The sequence below is a fragment of the Oncorhynchus gorbuscha genome, linkage group LG06 (assembly GCF_021184085.1).
Source record: "Oncorhynchus gorbuscha isolate QuinsamMale2020 ecotype Even-year linkage group LG06, OgorEven_v1.0, whole genome shotgun sequence".
NCBI lineage: Eukaryota > Metazoa > Chordata > Actinopteri > Salmoniformes > Salmonidae > Oncorhynchus > Oncorhynchus gorbuscha.
The window spans coordinates 13,534,621-13,554,158 of NC_060178.1; the positions used below are offsets into that span (position 1 = coordinate 13,534,621).

General features: G+C 46.7%; 1 protein-coding gene across 4 annotated transcripts in view; it reads right to left on the reverse strand.

The window, feature by feature from the left end:
* Positions 1-2,879: 2,879 nt before the first annotated feature.
* Positions 2,880-19,538, reverse strand: part of LOC124037574 (dual specificity protein phosphatase 8-like) — a 141,250-nt gene continuing 124,591 nt past the window's right edge. For all 4 annotated transcript variants that reach the window (XM_046352406.1, XM_046352407.1, XM_046352408.1 and 1 more), the window contains 4 exons: positions 9,042-9,202; positions 8,739-8,898; positions 7,419-7,542; positions 2,880-7,018 (listed from right to left, as the gene is read on the reverse strand). In XM_046352406.1, the coding sequence (XP_046208362.1) occupies positions 5,803-7,018; positions 7,419-7,542; positions 8,739-8,898; positions 9,042-9,202 (1,661 nt within the window). In that variant the 3' untranslated portion in view covers positions 2,880-5,802. The remainder of the gene's footprint in view (positions 7,019-7,418; positions 7,543-8,738; positions 8,899-9,041; positions 9,203-19,538) is intronic.

A 19,538-nucleotide genomic window follows, 5' to 3' on the forward strand; every position in this document is an offset into this window, starting at 1 on the left:
CTGCATAAATATGATCCCCAATCAGAGACAATGATAAACAGCTGCCTCTGATTGGGTTCCATACCAGGCCAACATAGAAATATAAATCACCTAGATGACCCACCATAGTCACACTCCGACCTAACCAACATAGAGAATAAAAAGCTCTCTATGGTAAGGGCGTGACAGTACCCCCCCAAAAGGTGCGGACTCCGACCGCAAAACCTGACTCAATAGGGGAGGGACCGGGTGGGAATCTACCGTCGGGGACGGCTCCGGTGCGGGGCGAAGTACCCACTCCGCTCGCGGATATGTCATCTTCAATGGTGACTCTGGTGCGGGGATTGTCACCGGGGACTCCGGACCGTAGATCGTCGCCGGGGACTCTAGACCTTGGATCGTCGCCGGGGACTCTAGACCTTGGATCGTCGCCGGGGACTCTGGACCTTGGATCGTCGCCGGGGACTCTGGACCTTGGGTCGTCGCCGGGGACTCTGGACCTTGGATCGTCGCCGGGGACTCTGGACCTTGGATCGTCGAGGGGGCTCTGGACCTTGGATCGTCGCCGGGGACTCTGGACCTTGGATCGTCGCCGGGGACTCTGGACCTTGGATCGTTGCCGGATGTACCGGACCGCTGACCGTCTCAGGAGGTTCCGGACCGCTGACCATCTCAGGAGGTTCCAGACCGCGGACTGTCTCAGGAGGTTCCGGACCGCGGACCGTCGTTGGAGGTTCTGAACTGTGAAACGTCGCCGGAAGCTCTGGACTGGGAACTGTCGCCGGAAGCTCTGGACTGTGGAGGCGCACTGGAGGCCTGATGCATGGGGCCGGTACAGGTGGCACCAGGCTGGTGACACGCATCTCAGGGCGAGTGCGGGGAGGGTGCACAGGACGTACTGGCCTGTGGTGGCACACTGGAGGCCTGATGCGTGGGGCCGGTACAGGTGGCACCACACTGATGACACACACCTCAGGGCGAGTGCGGGGAGGAGGCACAGGACGCACTGGACTGTGGAGGTGCACTGGAGGCCTGATGCGTGGGACCGGTACAGGTGGCACCGGGCTGGTGACACGCACCTCAGGGCGAGTGCGAGGAGCAGGTACAGGATGTACCTGACTGGGAAGGCACACTTGAGGGAGAGTGCGAGGAGCAGGAACAGGATGTACCGGGCTGTGGAGGCGCACTGGAGACACAGTGAGTAGAACCGGCACACATTGAACCGGAACGATGACACTCTTCACACGGCATCAATTGTGCCAGAACTTTAACACACTTCTCAGGACGAGTACAGGGAGTTGGCACAGGACTTACTGGGCTGGAAAGGCGTACTGGAGATCTGGTGTGTATAGCAGGCAACACTTGTACCGGAACTTTAGCACACTTCTCAGGACGAGTACGGGGAGTTGGCACAGAACTTACTGGGCTGGAAAGGCGTACTGGAGACCTGGTGCGTATAGCCGGCAACACTTGTACCGGAACTTTAACACACTTCTCAGGATGAGTACGGAGAGCTGACTCAGGTGCCTTTAAATCGATAACACGCTCCTTAGGGCAGTCTGACAGTCTCTGGTTCACTACCCCCAACTTTCGCCACCCACTCCTCGCTCAATCTGTCTCAATATTCCTCCTCGGTCTCTGACTCACCCCTCAGCGACGCCGACCACTCTGTGTACCCCCCCCCCCAAAAAAAACATTTGGGCTGTCTTTAGGGCTTGCGTCGTGGCCGTGAACCCCGGTGTTGTCGTTGTTGTTCCCTCACTGCCTCCGCCTGCTTCCATGGCAGGCTTCTGTCTCCTGCCATAATCTCTTCCCACATCCAGTATGTCCTCCACTCCTGGCTTTCCTCCTGGGCACGCTGCTTGGTCCGTTGTTGGTGGGCTCTTCTGTCACCATCGTCATAATAACTGGACCAAAGCGCAGCGTGATCTGAGTTCCACATCTTTTTATTACTCTGTGAAACTCACAGCAAAACAAAACAATAAACGAACAAACGAAACGTGAAGCTGCTATAGTGCTCACAGGCAACTATACAAAGACAAGATCCCACAAAACACAAAGGGGAAATGACTGCCTAAATATGATCCACAATCAAAGACAACTATAAACAGCTGCCTCTGATTGGGAACCATACCAGGCCAACATAGAAATATACATCACCTAGATGACCCACCCTGGTCACACCCCGACCTAACCAACATAGAGAATAAAAAGCTCTCTATGGTTAGGGCGTGACAGTTTGGCTTGGATTTTATCCATATGCCAGCCTGTATGGCTTGGTTTTTATCCATATGCCAGCCTGTATGGCTTGGTTTTTATCCATATGCTAGCCTGTATGGCTTGGTTTTTATCCATATGCTAGCCTGTATGGCTTGGTTTTTATCCATATGCCAGCCTGTATGGCTTGGTTTTTATCCATATGCCAGCCTGTATGGCTTGGGTTTTATCCATATGCTAGCCTGTATGGCTTGGTTTTTATCCATATGCCAGCCTGTATGGCTTGGGTTTTATCCATATGCCAGCCTGTATGGCTTGGTTTTTATCCATATGCTAGCCTGTATGGCTTGGTTTTTATCCATATGCTAGCCTGTATGGCTTGGTTTTTATCCATATGCCAGCCTGTATGGCTTGGGTTTTATCCATATGCCAGCCTGTATGGCTTGGTTTTTATCCATATGCTAGCCTGTATGGCTTGGTTTTTATCCATATGCTAGCCTGTATGGCTTGGTTTTTATCCATATGCTAGCCTGTATGGCTTGGTTTTTATCCATATGCTAGCCTGTATGGCTTGGTTTTTATCCATATGCCAGCCGGTATAGCTGTTTTGTCCTGCAATTATCCCATGTGGACCATCAGCCCAAGATGGACTCACCTAAAACCAAAACAGAGACAGAGAACAGTTCATATTTTGTTACTTTTGTATTTTTGTCTCATTTTCACAAAACATGTACAAGGAAGGAAAAACCTGAGGTATTTTGCGTCAAGCAGCCTAAGGTATCAGGATTTTATTTAAAAAATGTACCTAAATTCATCAATATTCTTAGATACCTTGCTATTTACACAACATAACATCAATAATAATAATAATAATAATACATCAAAACCAACAATTATAGCAATCGGGACAGCCTGCATCTTCTCTTAACATGTTTTCAAATAATTATAACATCTTTTAAAAATAAAGAGACTAGAAGGAAAGCCTCAGAGAATAGGAAATCCAGGTCTGACCTTACAGCAGCACAAAGGTATAGGTCAAAGGTCACAATAGAGAAAAGCTAACCGAAGGAAAAGAAAAAAACACATATAGGTACATCATAAATAAATAGACAGTCTCGCACCAGCAGAGCAATAGCATTAATTTAATTCTGAATCACGTTCTAGTTTCATCCCTTCCGTTTTGTTTTTATCAAACCTTTGGAAAATAAGAGAGTGAGAGCGACAGACTGATAGTGAGATAGTGAGGGAGTGACATGCATTGTGCTGATGTGCAAGCAATTGTGTACCCTGCGCCAGGCGTGGCTCACTGAAAGATCCCCTGAGAACAAACGAAAGGTGGTGGTATATCTTTGTGTGTGACTATATGTGTCTGTGTGTTTATGTCTGTGTGTGTGTATGTGTGGAGGGGATTTGTTTCAGCTATGGGCTTCTCTCATATCCCAACACAGTTTAGTTCTGTATGTGTGTGTGTGTGTATATTTGTCAACTGTGTGGATCTACTTGCATATACCGGTAGTTGTTGTCATGAGCCCTGGAGAAATCAACAGTCCTTCCTACAATAATTCTGCTCTTTAGTACTGGGTTGAATAAAGTTCTTCATTCTCGATCACACACATTAACCGTCTCCCAGGAGATGCACTAACTGTAGGAGCCCCCAATCACAATAAATAACATCTTAATTACACTCAACTGAAGAGTCATCTTGGTGAACATAAGATGATGAAAACACTTATTTTTTTAATGTATATTCATTTAAAAATACCTATTTTCAATGTATTTTCAACCACAAATATGTATTTTCAACATCTTTTCAATGTAAATTCAAAGTTTTCATGCTCATAGGGACTGTTCTTCACCATACCACACATCTGGTGATGTCACCAGAGGTAAGAGCAGGGGTGAGCAAACATTTTGGCTCGAAGGCCACATCAGGATTTAGAAATTCAACTGAGGGGAGCACAGAAGATTTGAGAACCGATTTCTTTGTCAAAATCTATTTTGGGCCAGAAAAAGGGCAGTTATTTGAGAATGTACAGGTGTATTATAATTTCTACAAACATTCTATCTAGTTGTAGACATTTAAGTGTGGCCTGGAGTCGTTTTTAAACCCCAAATAATAATTTAACCCCCATTTTGTTCGTTGTTTTTACTGAAACCTCCCATGGGCCGGATTGAATGAGCTGTAGTTTTCCCACCCCTGGGTTAGAGGGTGTTGGTACCCTCTTAGGATGTGGATGGGATACTTGTTTTTGAAGAGTAACAGAAAAGTGCATTTCAACGTCAGATGAAACCCACAATACATCACTCTTCCTCCAAACAAGGAACAGCACATATTGCTTGCGTGTAGATTTGTGTGCATGAGTGTGTGTGTGTGTGCATGTGTTTGTGTGTGCATGAGTGTGTGGTTGTATGTGTTTCATAAATACCATACAACAAAAACTGAGATTAACAAAGGAAAAAGAAAAAGTCCACAAAACATTCTATTATTTCTCATTGCCAGAATGAACCGATCAAATAAATTTACAACCAGAACTGAGATTTTTTGTTGTTGATTAAAAGTCCATTAAAATCGCTATATATATATTCATATAGTATATATAGTATTTGTCTGTCTGTTGCCAGCCACCCTGGAGCATGCTCTGAGAGGCTGGGGTGGGGTATACTTGGGAGGTGTGGAGTGAGACATGCGAGTACTGAACTCCACTACAGGGAGGGCGTAACTTAGACCTAACTCCTCTCCTCCCCACCGCCCCAACAGTCACGTCACACTGTTAAACACTGGAAACAAGGAAGCAGAGGAGTATTGCGGAAAAATACAATGCCAGTCTTTATCAGTCACTGTGAGTCCTCTTAAACTGCAAAGTCTTTGTAAACCATGTTGGGCTGACAACACGATTTGTCATTGTTTTGATGCAGTACCACCGGTATAGTCTCTTAGGACAGTCTGAATTGTCTCTCTCTGCATTGTGCTGTGGTGCATTTCTGGGGTACAGAGCTCTTTCTAAGTCTTTGTAATGAAGGGAGGGGCAGACTGAGCCATGCTGGGGGTTGTGGTTCTCTGGGGCTGAAGTCTTTGAAATGAAGGGAGGGGCAGACTGAGGCATGCTGGGGATTGAAGTCTTTGGGAGGAAAGAACATGGCTATGTCTCAAATGACACCCAATTATGAAAATAGCACTATACTTTTGGTGACTTTTGGTCAAAAGTAGTGCACTATATGGGTGATGGGGGGGTTTGAGATGTGCCCATGGATCTGTTCTTCTTGAACTGACACCATACAGAGGAAATAGTTCACAGTTCATAGTTCAGTGTCAGTGCCCTATAGTCTCCGTCTTTTCCCGTAGTTGTTCTCTTCAGAGCTTTGGTTGGTAGAACTGTAAATGTAACCTAGGAAATCAACAGCCTGCTGAACCCCATGTCTAGTCCAGGAACACTAGCTAGATAAGGGACTCCCGGAATCTCTCTGGTGTTTCTGTCTTCTCAGAGTTTGAGTCTTTAACACGGTATGTTTGGGGAGCGTAAATTTCCCCCCTCTGTCCTCCCTCCTCCTTCAGGTCCGTTTCTCCTCCTCCCTGGGTGGGCCGGTTGTGGTCAGGAGTGCGGTTAGTCAGGACACCTCGATGATCTCCATGCTGCCAGAGAAGCTGGACTGCTTCCCCATCTTCTCCAGCTCCTCCCGGGAACGCGTATCTGAGATGCTCTCCTCAAACTCCATCTGACAGCTGCGCCGCTTGAACTGCTTCTCGGTGCTGTTGGAGGCTGTCCCGTTGGCGACGGTCGTTGAGGAGTCCCTCTGTAATGGCGCTGATGACGACGATGCCCTTTTGTCCCGCTGCACTTTCTCCCGTAGCCGCACCCCCTCGCTACAACCGAACGCCACGTATGCAGAGCTGCTTCCGAATCGCACTTCCACCCCTCCTCCTTCATCTCCTCCAAGTTCCATCCCTCCTTCCCCTACCTCTTCAGCCCCGAAGTACCAGGGGGCATCGGCAGTGGGGGTGACAGGTGTGACTGGGGTGGTGGCCTGGACTGTGTCTCTGTGTTTGGTCCACATGGTTCCGGACTCTTTGGGGGGCAGAGAGAGAAGCATGGAGCCCTTCAGGCTCTCGTCCAGGCTAGGGCTCTTGTGAACGGGCAAGGAGCGTCCCAGAGTCAGACTCAGGGACTGGGGGTGTACCGGGGAACTAGTTGTGGATCCAGATCCAGGGCTGTGCTTGGCTTTCCTCCTGGGCCTGGACGATGATGGACCTCCAGAACGAACGCCCCCCTCACTGGGACCCCCAACGTCGAGACCTCCGATGCTGCCGCCGCACCCCGGGGAAGGGAAGGGCGACTCAGCCGAGCTGGGGCTGTCTGGGACAGGGGAGAACTGAGGGCAGACACCATTGACAGGGGGACTGTCCAGCTTACATAGCTTGGGCACGTCTTCGGAGTGTGTGGGCGCTGCCAGGCACAGGCAGTGGGTGCTGCTGGGGGAGTAGACAGACTTGATGTCCAGGGAGAAGGATCGCTTCAGCCGGTTAGTGTCCAGGATGCGCTCGGCCGACAGGTGGAGGCCGTTGAAGCCCTGCTGGAGAGAAGTCGGCGAGGGGAGCTTCGGTTCTGGTGGGGTCTGGGGCTCTATTGATGAAGAGTCATGGTGACCATTGACTTCTGACCCTGAGCTGAACCCGTTGACATCTGAGCCCTGGGATTGACCTTTGCCCTCTGAGGTCTTGTCGTCTGACAGCGCCTGGAGGAGTCGCAGCCCCTTCTCAAACTCCAGGAGCTGCCCCAGGAAGTTGAAGTTGGGCGATATTGAAGGCCGTCGGTCCTTCACAAACCTGGTCAAGAGGAAATAAGAGGGCAAAATGTTAGTTCCAGTTAGAGTTGGGGCTCCAGATACAAAGTAAAACAAAACAAATACTTTGTAAAGTTTTTCTAAGTTACTTCCTGTGTAAACCTAATATTCATCGTTGGGTTGCGTGCATTTAAGTAGCAGGTTACCCCCGAATGAACTGCTGTGAACTAACTGCCACACAAAAGATGATCCCATGCAATGATCTCCAGACAACACAACTAGTTCCTACTGTACACTAGTTCCTCTGGCAACCAGAAGAATGGCATTTCTCAAGACTGGGGGGTACAGATGAGCGTCTAGCATTTCCTCAAACACTGAGTCCACTTTTTAAAGATGCTGCAACTTAAGCTCAGCTGGCGGAGAGCGTCGGGTAGAGAGTGTACCTGTAGGCATCATCCGATGACAGGCCCATTGTCTTCATGATGTATGCGATGGCGATGGTTGCTGAGCGTGAGATTCCAGCCAGGCAGTGCACAATGACTCTGCAGTTTGACACCTTGGCTTTGTCTGTTGGGAGGGGAGGGAAACAAACACATGTGAACACACACGGCTGTACACAAAACCCAGGAACAGTTAGTCAGAACAGAGAGTCTTCTGGGAGAATGAAACACCCATCGAATTTGATTAGTTAGAATAGAGAGTCTCCCGGGAGAATAGATGGGTTAGCTGACAACGTCATGAAAATGATGCACACGCTTCAATGGGGCAGAAGGCTGTTTGTTATGGTTCTGGATGGCCAGATAGCTGGCAACAATGACAAGAAACTGGCATGTGGTGAAACGTAAGTGTCTCGTTTCAGCTCGTTTGATTGTGTTCTTGATACCATGTCTTATTTTGAGGTGTTATGACTGACTGACACATCTATGCTAATATGGCTCAAATTTGCTAGCTAGCAAGCTAACCAACAACTGTGTATTAGAGAGACAAGTGCTCATTGTGCAACTATTTATGTTTTCAACAAATGTTGGAGACTAAATATAGTTGCCATGTTAGCAGCAATCTAAGCCAAGCCGTCTGTTTGAACCCTAGTTCTGCACGCATCGGCGTTGTTGCTATACAACCAACCCGTCTATGGAACACCCATAGAAGACTAACCACCTCTTCAGCACAGGGGTCGTCGTCATCACGATTAACCTCGCTTTGGGAGTGTACCACTTGTGAAAGCAAGGAGGGTGATACATTATAAATAATGTGATATACTGAATATGAGGCCTGTTTCACTATGTTGTATGACAATCTTTTATTTTATTTCGTCTTTAATTATCCAGGCCAGTCAGTTAATTAAGAACAAATTCTTATTTACAATGATGGCCGGATGACGCTGGGCCAATTGTGCGCCACCCTACGCGACTCCTAATCGGTTGTGATACAGCCTGGAATCAAACCAGGGTCTTTAGTGATGCCTCTAGCACTGAGATGCAGTGCCTTAGACCGCTGAGCCACTCAGGAGCCCAAATACAGTGACATACACCGCTCCTGCTCAGGTTACAACTACTAATGCATATTCTGCATATACGTGCATATATGTGGTCCCCTGTAGCTCAGTTGGTAGAGCATGGCGCTTGCACTGCCAGAAAGGGGGTTCGATTCCTGGGACCACCTATACATTTAAGCATGACTGTAAGTCGTTTTGGATAAAAGCGTCTTCTAAATTGTATATATGACATTCTCTGCACATGCAAAGACACACAATCATTACTTACCAATGAATTCATTGGTTTTCTGCAACCAGGGCAGTAGCTTCTCACAGTAGTTGTCATTGACAGGGATCCGCATGAAGTGGCTCTCTCTGATGAAGTCAGGCTTGGGACAGGTGTTACTGGCATTCAGCACGTACGTGATGCCATTCTGAACCATCAGGTCCTACAGACAGACAGAGAGAGACAAATGCAGACAAGGGGACTGTTATAAAAGGCAATAACAGAGAACAACAACATCAAAGTTAACGCTTTACTGTACTTCCTTTCCTCTCACGTTCTACTTTCCCTTGACTGCTACGGGCTCACCTTGTTGAGGACGTCTTTCTGCGATCCCAGGTAGAGGTGTGGTAGGATGCGTGTGGGGCCTACGTTAGCTACAGGCAGGCAGGGCTGGGATATGCTCATAGGCAGAGCTGGCTTGCTCTCACACAGCCCGGGGAAACAGGAGGAGAACGCAGCAAAGCCCCCTAAAGGAGAAAAAGAGAGAGACAGAGAGGAAAGGTCCGTTATACTCCAAATAAATACAATTCCCGAAACGTTTGGGAGCTACTGATCATACAGAACTCACATACAGAACATACAGAACTCACAACTCCAACACAGAAAACTGCTTGATGTTACATTTTCCCTGTTGTCAAGTGGAAGTCTACACACCCCTCTACACACCCCTCTACACACCCCTTGCAGAGTTGTCACATTTTCCTGCCTGGATTCAATTATATTATTTTTCCTACTGATCTGCATAACTTGCTCCACATTTTTTAAGTGAAAGAAAAAGTATTATCATGTTTTATTATTATATATTTTTGTATTACTATCCCCGACTGTGCACTGAATCCCCTTCCATTACAGACTTGTGTTTCAACGACATGGCTGAACCATTTCAAACTGTGTACATGCATAACCGTTAGATTGTGGGTTAAGGTTTCTGCTCCCAGCTCAGTAGGAAATCATTCTCTGCTGCATTCTGGGAGATAGTTTGGCTGCTGGGCGGTGAGGAATGTGTGTGGCTGGCCCTTTAAGTGCAGACGGCTCCACTTTGGCCTGTGTGTGTGTTAAAGACCGTGTGTGTGTGTGTGTGTGTGTGTGTGTGTGTGTGTGTGTGTGTGTGTGTGTGTGTGTGTGTGTGTGTGTGTGTGTGTGTGTGTGTGTGTGTGTTTGTGTGTGTGTGTGTGTGTGTGTGTGTGTGTGTGTGTGTGTGTGTGTGTGTGTGTGTGCACGCGCGTGTGTGTGGCTCTGTTTCCTTCATGAGCTCATGTCCTGTAGCAGAGCATTGCGTCAGGGCTGGGGAATTAGAGAGGCCACAGGTGCAGGGCCAGCACAGAGGCCCAGTAACATCCCCCTGACAACCGTGCAGTACACACACACCACCACCTGGGGCGGCAGGTATCCTAGTGGTTAGCGTGTTGGGCCAGTAGCCAAAAGGTTGCTAGATCAAATCCCTGAGCTGACAAGGTAAAAATATGTTGTTCTGATCCTGAGCAAGGCAGCTAACTGACTTGTCTAGTTAAATAAAGGTTAAATTAAAAAAATAAAACACAGAAGCGCAGCACACACACAACCGTGCAGTAAATACACACAACCGTGCAGTACATACAAACGACCGTGCAGTACATACAAACGACCATGCAGTACATGCACACAACCGTGCAGTAAATACACACAACCGTGCAGTACATACAAACGACCGTGCAGTACATACAAACGACCATGCAGTACATGCACACAACCGTGCAGTACATGCACACCGTGCAGTACATACAAACGACCATGCAGTACATACAAACGACCATGCAGTACATACAAACGACCATGCAGTACATGCACACAACCGTGCAGTACATACAAACGACCGTGCAGTACATACAAACGACCATGCAGTACATACAAACAACCATGCAGTACATGTACACAACCGTGCAGTACATGCACACCGTGCAGTACATACACACAACCGTGCAGTAAATACACACAACCGTGCAGTACATACAAACGACCGTGCAGTACAAACACACAACCGTGCAGTAAATACACACAACCGTGCAGTACATACAAACGACCGTGCAGTACATACACACAACCGTGCAGTACATACACACAACCGTGCAGTAAATACACACAACCGTGCAGTAAATACAAACGACCGTGCAGTACATACACACAACCGTGCAGTACATACACACAACCGTGCAGTACAAACACACAACCGTGCAGTACAAACACACAACCGTGCAGTACATACACACAACCGTGCAGTACATACACACAACCGTGCAGTACAGGGTAGCCTAGTGGTTAGAGCGATGAACTTGTAACTGGAAGGTTGCAAGTTCAAATCCCTGAGCTGGCAAGGTACAAATCTGTTGTTCTGCCCCTGAACAGGCAGTTAACCCACTGTTCCTAGGCAGTCATTGAAAATAAGAATGTGTTCTTAACATAGACACAACCGTACAGTACATACACACAACCGTGCAGTACATACACACAACCGTGCAGTACATACACACGACCGTGCAGTACATACACACCACTGTGCAGTACATACACACGACCGTGCAGTACATACACACGACCGTGCAGTACATACACACGACCGTGCAGTACATACACACGACCGTGCAGTACATACACACGACCGTGCAGTACATACACACGACCGTGCAGTACAAACACACGACCGTGCAGTACAAACACACGACCGTGCAGTACATACACACGACCGTGCAGTACATACACACGACCGTGCAGTACAAACACACGACCGTGCAGTACATACACACGACCGTGCAGTACATACACATGACCGTGCAGTACATACACACGACCGTGCAGTACAAACACACGACCGTGCAGTACAAACACACGACCGTGCAGTACAAACACACGACCGTGCAGTACATACACACGACCGTGCAGTACATACACACGACCGTGCAGTACAAACACACGACCGGGCAGTACATACACACGACCGTGCAGTACAAACACACGACCGTGCAGTACAAACACACGACCGGGCAGTACATACACACGACCGTGCAGTACATACACTAATCACAGACACTCATACAGCAGCACACAAACATATAATACACATTTGCTCACTCCCTTTCAAAATATGACTAAGACACACACTTACTCTGCATTACCACGGTTGTTTAACTTCTAGCTGAAGGGGAGAGAAAATGACCTCGCCAGGTGAGGGAAGGGGTGAGTGAGGGAGGAATGAAAAGGAGTGAGGCAGGGAAGAAGGAGTGCTTCAAGGAAACCCTGAGCCCCAGCAGAAGGATTAGAACCTAATCTAGTTTCAGTCCTGTCTGACCCTATCTGGGCTACTGCCAAACACACACACACACGCACGCACACACCCAAAGACATGACATCACCCTGCTAAACTAGCACACACAGGACATGACATAGCCTAAAGGTGTAACACACACCAGGCTACAACACAACACCCTTTAACTCCACATGCACAAAGCTGTAAGTAAGCACTTTGCTAGTAATATATAACTGGTCTTGTAACCTCAGTTTCTAGTAATATATAACTGGTCTTGTAACCTCAGTTTCTAGTAATATATAACTGGTCTTGTAAGCTCAGTTTCTAGTAATATATAACTGGTCTTGTAAACTCAGTTTCTAGTAATATATAACTGGTCTTGTAACCTCAGTTTCTAGTAATATATAACTGGTCTTGTAACCTCAGTTTCTAGTAATATATAACTGGTCTTGTAACCTCAGTTTCTAGTAATATATAACTGGTCTTGTAAGCTCAGTTTCTAGTAATATATAACTGGTCTTGTAAACTCAGTTTCTAGTAATATATAACTGGTCTTGTAAGCTCAGTTTCTAGTAATATATAACTGGTCTTGTAAGCTCAGTTTCTAGTAATATATAACTGGTCTTGTAACCTCAGTTTCTAGTAATATATAACTGGTCTAGTAATATATAACTGGTCTTGTAAGCTCAGTTTCTAGTAATATATAACTGGTCTTTCTAGTAATATATAACTGGTCTCAGTTTCTAGTAATATATAACTGGTCTTGTAAGCTCAGTTTCTAGTAATATATAACTGGTCTTGTAAGCTCAGTTTCTAGTAATATATAACTGGTCTTGTAAACTCAGTTTCTAGTAATATATAACTGGTCTTGTAAACTCAGTTTCTAGTAATATATAACTGGTCTTGTAAAGTTTCTAGTAATATATAACTGGTCTTGTAACCTCAGTTTCTAGTAATATATAACTGGTCTTGTAACCTCAGTTTCTAGTAATATATACAGTTGTATTCAGAAGTTTACATACACCTTAGCCAAATACATTTAAACTCAGTTTTTCACAATTCCTTACATTTAATCTTAGTAAAAAGTCCCTGTCTTAGGTCAGTTAGGATCACCACATTATTTTCAGAACGTGAAATGTCAGAATAATAGTAGAGAGAATGATTTATTTCAGCTTTTATTTCTATCATCACATTCCCAGTTGGTCAGAAGTTTACATACACTCAAGTAGTACTTGGTAGCATTGCCTTTAAATTGTCAAACATTTCGGTAGCCTTCCACAAGCTTCCCACAATAAGTTGGGTGAATTTTGGCCCATTCCTCCTGACAGAGCTGGTGTAACTGAGTCAGGTTTGTAGGCCTCCTTGCTCGCATACGCCTTTTCAGTTCTGCCCACACATTTTCTATAGGATTGAGGTTAGGGCTTTGTGATGGCCATTCCAATACCTTGACTTTGTTTTCCTTAAGACATTTTGCCACAACTTTGGAAGTATGCTTAGGGTGATTGTCCATTTGGAAGACCCATTTGCGACCAAGCTTGAACTTCCTGACTGATGTCTTGAGACGTTGCTTCAATATATCCACATTATTTTCCTTTCTCGTGATGTCATCTATTTTGTGAAGTGCACCAGTCCCTCCTGCAGCAAAGCACCCCCACAACATGATGCTGCCACCCCCGTGCTTCAAAGTTGGGATGGTGTTATTTCGGCTTGCAAGCCTCCCCCTTTTTCCTCCAAACATAACGATGGTCATTATGGCCAAACAGTTATATTTTTGTTTCATCAGACCAGAGGACATTTATCCGCAAAGTACAATCTTTGGCCCCATGTGCAGTTGCAAACCGTAGTCTGGCTTTTTTATGGCGGCTTTGGAGCAGTGGCTTCTTCCTTGCTGAGCGGCCTTTCAGGTTATGTCGATATAGGACTCGTTTTACTGTGGATATAGATACTTTTGTACTTGTGTCCTCCAGCATCGTCACAAGGTACTTTGTTGTTGTTCTGGGATTGATTTGCACTTTTTGCACCAAGGTACGTTAATCTCTAGGAGACAGAACGCGTCTCCTTCATGAGCGGCATGACGGCTGAGTGGTCCCATGGTGTTTATACTTGCGTACTATTGTTTGTACAGGTGAACGTGGTACCTTCCGGTATTTCTAAATTGCTACCAAGGATGAACCAGACTTGTGGAGGTCTACAATTAATTTATTTTGATTTTCCCATGATGTCAAGCAAAGAGGCTGTGAGTTTGAAGATAGGCCTTGAAATACATCCACAGGTACACCTCCAATTGACTCAAATGATGTCAATAAGCCTATCAGAAGCTTCTAAAGCCATGACTTTCTGGAATTTTCCAAGCTGTTTAAAGGCACCGTCAACTTAGTGAATGTTAACTTCTGACCCACTGGAATTGTGATACAGTGAATTGTAAGTTAAATAATGTCTGTAAACAATTGTTGGAAAAATTACTTGTGTCATGCCAAACTTGCCAAAACTATAGTTTGTGAATAACAAATTTGTGGAGTGGTTGAAAAACTAGTTTTATATCTGGCCCTGAAACCTCAGTTGCTAGCAATATATAACTGGCCCTGTAATCTCAGTGGATATGGGTCTGAACCCAGAGCAAATTCTGCTGGGCTGAATATGGGTCGTGGTGGAGTCAGCAAGAGCAGAGGGTATTCTGGCCCAAAGACAGATAGACAGAAAGGCAGACAGACAGGCGGCTATATCTGGTGCCTGTCCCTTTAAGACCAGAGAGCAGAGGAGGAGAGAGGAAAGGAGGAGAGGAGGAGGAGAAAAGAGAGGAGAGAGGAGAGGAGGAGAGGAGGAGAGGAGAGAGGAGAGAGGAGAGGAGAGAGGAGGAGAGAAGAGTAGAGAGGAGAGAGGAGAGGAGGAGAGGAGGAGAGAGGAGAAGAGTAGAGAGGAGAAGAGTAGAGTAGAGAGGAGAGAGGAGAGGAGGAGAGAGGAGAAGAGTAGAGAGGAGAGAGGAGAGGAGGAGAGAGGAGAAGAGTAGAGAGGAGAGAGGAGAGGAGAGAGGAGAAGAGAGGAGAAGAGTAGAGAGGAGAGAGGAGAAGAGTAGAGAGGAGAGAGGAGAAGAGTAGAGAGGAGAGAGGAGAGGAGGAGAGGAGGAGAGAGGAGAAGAGTAGAGAGGAGAGGAGGAGAGAGGAGAAGAGTAGAGAGGAGAGGAGGAGAGGAGGAGAGAGGAGAAGAGTAGAGAGGAGAGAGGAGAGGAGGAGAGAGGAGAGGAGGAGAGGAGGAGAGAGGAGAAGAGTAGAGAGGAGAAGAGTAGAGAGGAGAGAGGAGAGGAGGAGAGGAGGAGAGAGGAGAAGAGTAGAGAGGAGAGAGGAGAAGAGTAGAGAGGAGAAGAGTAGAGAGGAGAGAGGAGAGGAGGAGAGGAGGAGAGAGGAGAAGAGTAGAGAGGAGAGAGGAGAGGAGGAGAGAGGAGAAGAGTAGAGAGGAGAGGAGGAGAGGAGGAGAGAGGAGAAGAGTAGAGAGGAGAGAGGAGAGGAGGAGAGAGGAGAGAGAGGAGAGGAGGAGAGAGGAGAAGAGTAGAGAGGAGAAGAGTAGAGAGGAGAGGTGGAGAGGAGGAGAGGAGAAGAGTAGAGAGGAGAGGAGGAGAGGAGGAGAGTAGAGAGGAGAGAGGAGAGGAGGAGAGGAGGAGAGGAGTAGAGAGGAGAGAGGAGAAGAATTGAGAGGAGAGAGGAGAAGAGTAGAGAGGAGAGAGGAGAAGAGTAGAGAGGAGAGAGGAGAGAGGAGAGGAGGAGAGGAGGAGAAGAGTAGAGGAGAGAGGAGAGAGGAGAAGAGTAGAGAGGAGAGAGGAGAAGAGTAGAGAGGAGAGAGGAGAGGAGGAGAGGAGGAGAAGAGTAGAGAGGAGAGAGGAGAGAGGAGAAGAGTAGAGAGGAGAGAGGAGAGGAGGAGAGGAGGAGAGAGGAGAGAGGAGAGAGGAGAAGAGTAGAGAGGAGAAGAGTAGAGAGGAGAGGAGGAGAGAGGAGAGGAGGAGAGAAGAGAAGAGTAGAGAGGAGAAGAGTAGAGAGGAGAAGAGTAGAGAGGAGAGGAGTAGAGAGGAGAGGAGGAGAGAGGAGAAGAGGAGAGAGTAGAGAGGAGAGGAGTAGAGAGGAGAGGAGGGCCTGCCTGTATCCAGCTATTAATGGCAACTGGCAGAAAGATGGCATCACCTCTCCATATGCAGCAGACAGGGAGAGAAAGAGAAATAAATACATGTAGAAAGAGAGTGAACGAGAGAGACAGAAAGAGTGGCTCTTGTTATTACTAATGGAGTCCCTCTTTCCTCAATTAGCACACTTTGTTTCAGCAGGAGTCTATGATATATTCCTCATTCAAAACCCTTCCTCCACATGTAAAGGTCTTTATTCACACAATACAACGCCACATAAACAGGAAAAAAAACACATCACTTAAGTTACATGTCACTTTTCATTACAGGAGAGTTGTTGAGAGGACAGGGTCAGCATGGGATATTCTGACAAACTCCCTTCCTCTCCTCAGGTACAGAGAGCAGAGATTGTGTGCCTTGTGGCCTATAATGTTTCAGTAATATTGGGTCAACACCCATCATCACACACACCACTGGGATGTCCAGACGTTTACAGTGGTCCTGTGCTGTGTTCTTAGTCACCACGGATAACACACAATCTCCCCGTCATCGTCGCTGGTCACCTGGCCTTCAGAGGTAATGTTGCTATGGCAACAAACATGGGATGATGTGGTTGACCATTGTTTCTATTGTCCTGTCACTATGGAAAAACCCACCAAGAGCACGCAAATATATTGTGCCCTCATACACACGCACACACACACACACACACACACACACACACACACACACACACACACACACACACACACACACACACACACACACACACACACACACACACACACACACACACACACACACACACACACACACACACACACACACACACACACACACACACAGAAAGTACCCAGAGAGACATGCACTCACATCCCCCAAAAGCACCGGATGACACATCTCTCCATTTCAATCCAAACACATCACTGAAAATACCCTGTCACATACTGAGGCCCAGCTGTCTGATGAGATGACATCAGACAGTCAACTGTCTGTAAGCGCTGAGATCACCTTTAGTCTTATGACCAAACACATCACTGAAAATACCCTGTCACATACTGAGGCCCAGCTGTCTGATGAGATGACATCAGACAGTCAACTGTCTGTAAGCGCTGAGATCACCTTTAGTCTTATGACCAAACACAGTCAGACACCAGGTCTGCATCCCAAAAATGCACCCTATTCACTATGTAGTGCACTACTATTGATCAGGGCCCATCGGGTTCTGGTCAAAAGTAGTGCACTACATAGGGAATAGGGTGCCATTTGGGATACAGAAAAACTTTTAAAAAGGATGGACTAAAAACAGTGGACAGAGCACGTTATTTTGACCCAGCCAGTTAGGTTGCGTGAATAACCCAACATGTTGTGTAATTGGGATTAACCAAACATAGGTTAATTTAACCAGCAATTTGGTATTTTTTACTTTCATTGACCTAGCAGCTGGGTCTTTTTTTAGTGTAATCCTTAGGTTATTTTTAGGATGTGTGTCTTATTAGGGACTTGGCTTTCAGCTAGATGTTATTGGCCACCCATGAGAATAAATGTCCTATATATATATATATATATATATATATATATATATATTCTTCAGATTCACTTCTGTGTTATTGATTCTTATCTTTTTGAAACCAGGCTGTTGGAGGAGAGAGCCCAGGCGTGGCAGGGGCACTCTGGGTCTTTGCTTTTCCTTATGTCTTTACTTTTGTTAGTATGTTTAGTTCTTGTTAACTTGTGGTAGCTTTCTTAGTTTTTGGCTCTAGTTGCTTATGGTTGTGTAGGGTGGCCCGGTATAGCAAATTGTTTGTTACCTTTTAGCTGGGGTGGCTTTTTGTCTGGCTGGCTTGATAACTTTCTCTTGAAACTTACAGATGGGAATCCCCTGGATTTGTTCAGATTGGACTTCTCCAGAAAGTTCTCGCAAAATACCCTTAAATTCAATCCAGGTGTTATAAACTGCATTCTTGGGTTGCCTTTAGCAAATCGGTTGGATGTGAGTTTCCAGACAGCAGCTCTGTTGAAAGAGTTCTAGACCAGGTATGAAAACAAAAAAGCGAAGTTTGATCTGTTCACTGTGGTAAATTGTCGGAGGAGGCCACTACTAAGGTGGTGGTCATCAGAATGTTCAAAGAAACAGTGAGTGGGGAAGACACATGCTTTTGGCTGAATAGAAATTGTAAAGTGACAGGTGCACCTGAAAAGGTAAGAGATGCTGAAGGCATCTGGAATTCCAGCTGGGGAATCTCAATCCAACAAAGAGTAGCTCTATAAGGTTTTGGGGGCTTAAACCTGCCCCCGGTAATGGTGTTGGGAGAGAACCAGGGCTTCATACAACCAAAGTTATGTAGGAAGTGTGGAGAGCAGGTGGTGTGCAGGGGACTGGGCCACTCCTTGGACTGCTGGAACCACAGAAAGTGTCATCTCTGTGATGAGGCTTTTCTCTACAGAGATTGCCACCAAGTGTACTCAAAAGGCACCCAAGGGTGGCTCTGGTGTAGTGAGTACTGAGCAGGGGTTAGTCATTATTGTTGATGTGGTGGAAGTTGCAGGTGAGGAAATGGAGGCAGGAATTACAGAAGTTGGTGTGCTGGGAGGTTGGGAGGTTGGTTCCTCTGAGAATAGACCAAGAGTCTTCCTCTCAAGCTCCCCCAACACAGTTTCCTTTTTAAGCAACATCACTTTCCCTGAAAACACCCCAAACCTACTGTCTCTTCAGACCATTCTTGTGGCCTCCACCCGTGCCCATCCCCAAATCACAAAAGGTTGATTGAGGTTCAGAAAAGTGTAGAGGAGGTGATAGAAGTGACAGGTGGCACGCTTGGTGACTGGGTTCCATGTTGTTGCTGGGGTATGAGAATGGGCGTCTCCTGACCCTGATCCTAAACCTTGAAAATGTATTATTGCCATTTATTATGTGTTTTCTCCTCTCTCCTTTGTGTTTGATCCAACTCCAGGCAAAGAAAGCTGATGGAGGGACAGATCCTGGCACCACCTGGTGGTAGGAGAGGTGCGATGCGGCTTGCTCATGGACTGGGCTCCAGGCTGTGTTGTTGGGGTATGGAAAGGGCCATCGCAGGCAACCAGAGGGGACAAATGCAGTGTTGTCTTGAGGTCACACACTCAGATGGCACAATCCATTTTTTACTTTGAAAACCAGAGTGTCGGTTGTGATATGTGTGTGTTCAAATGGGATCTTGTCAAACGTCTCCTTCTTAATAAACCTCTGTGTAGGGTTGGCCACAAATGGTTACATCGCGCCAACATCCTGCAAGGTTTGGTCTGTACTGCTTGGCCAAGCCGGTGCAGAGGTATATCCTGGATAACCACCCAGGAGCCCCTCTCGACCAGCGGCTGTCGTGTGTCCGGCACTACAGTCAGAGACCACTGCCACTAGAGACCAATGCAAGTATCCTGT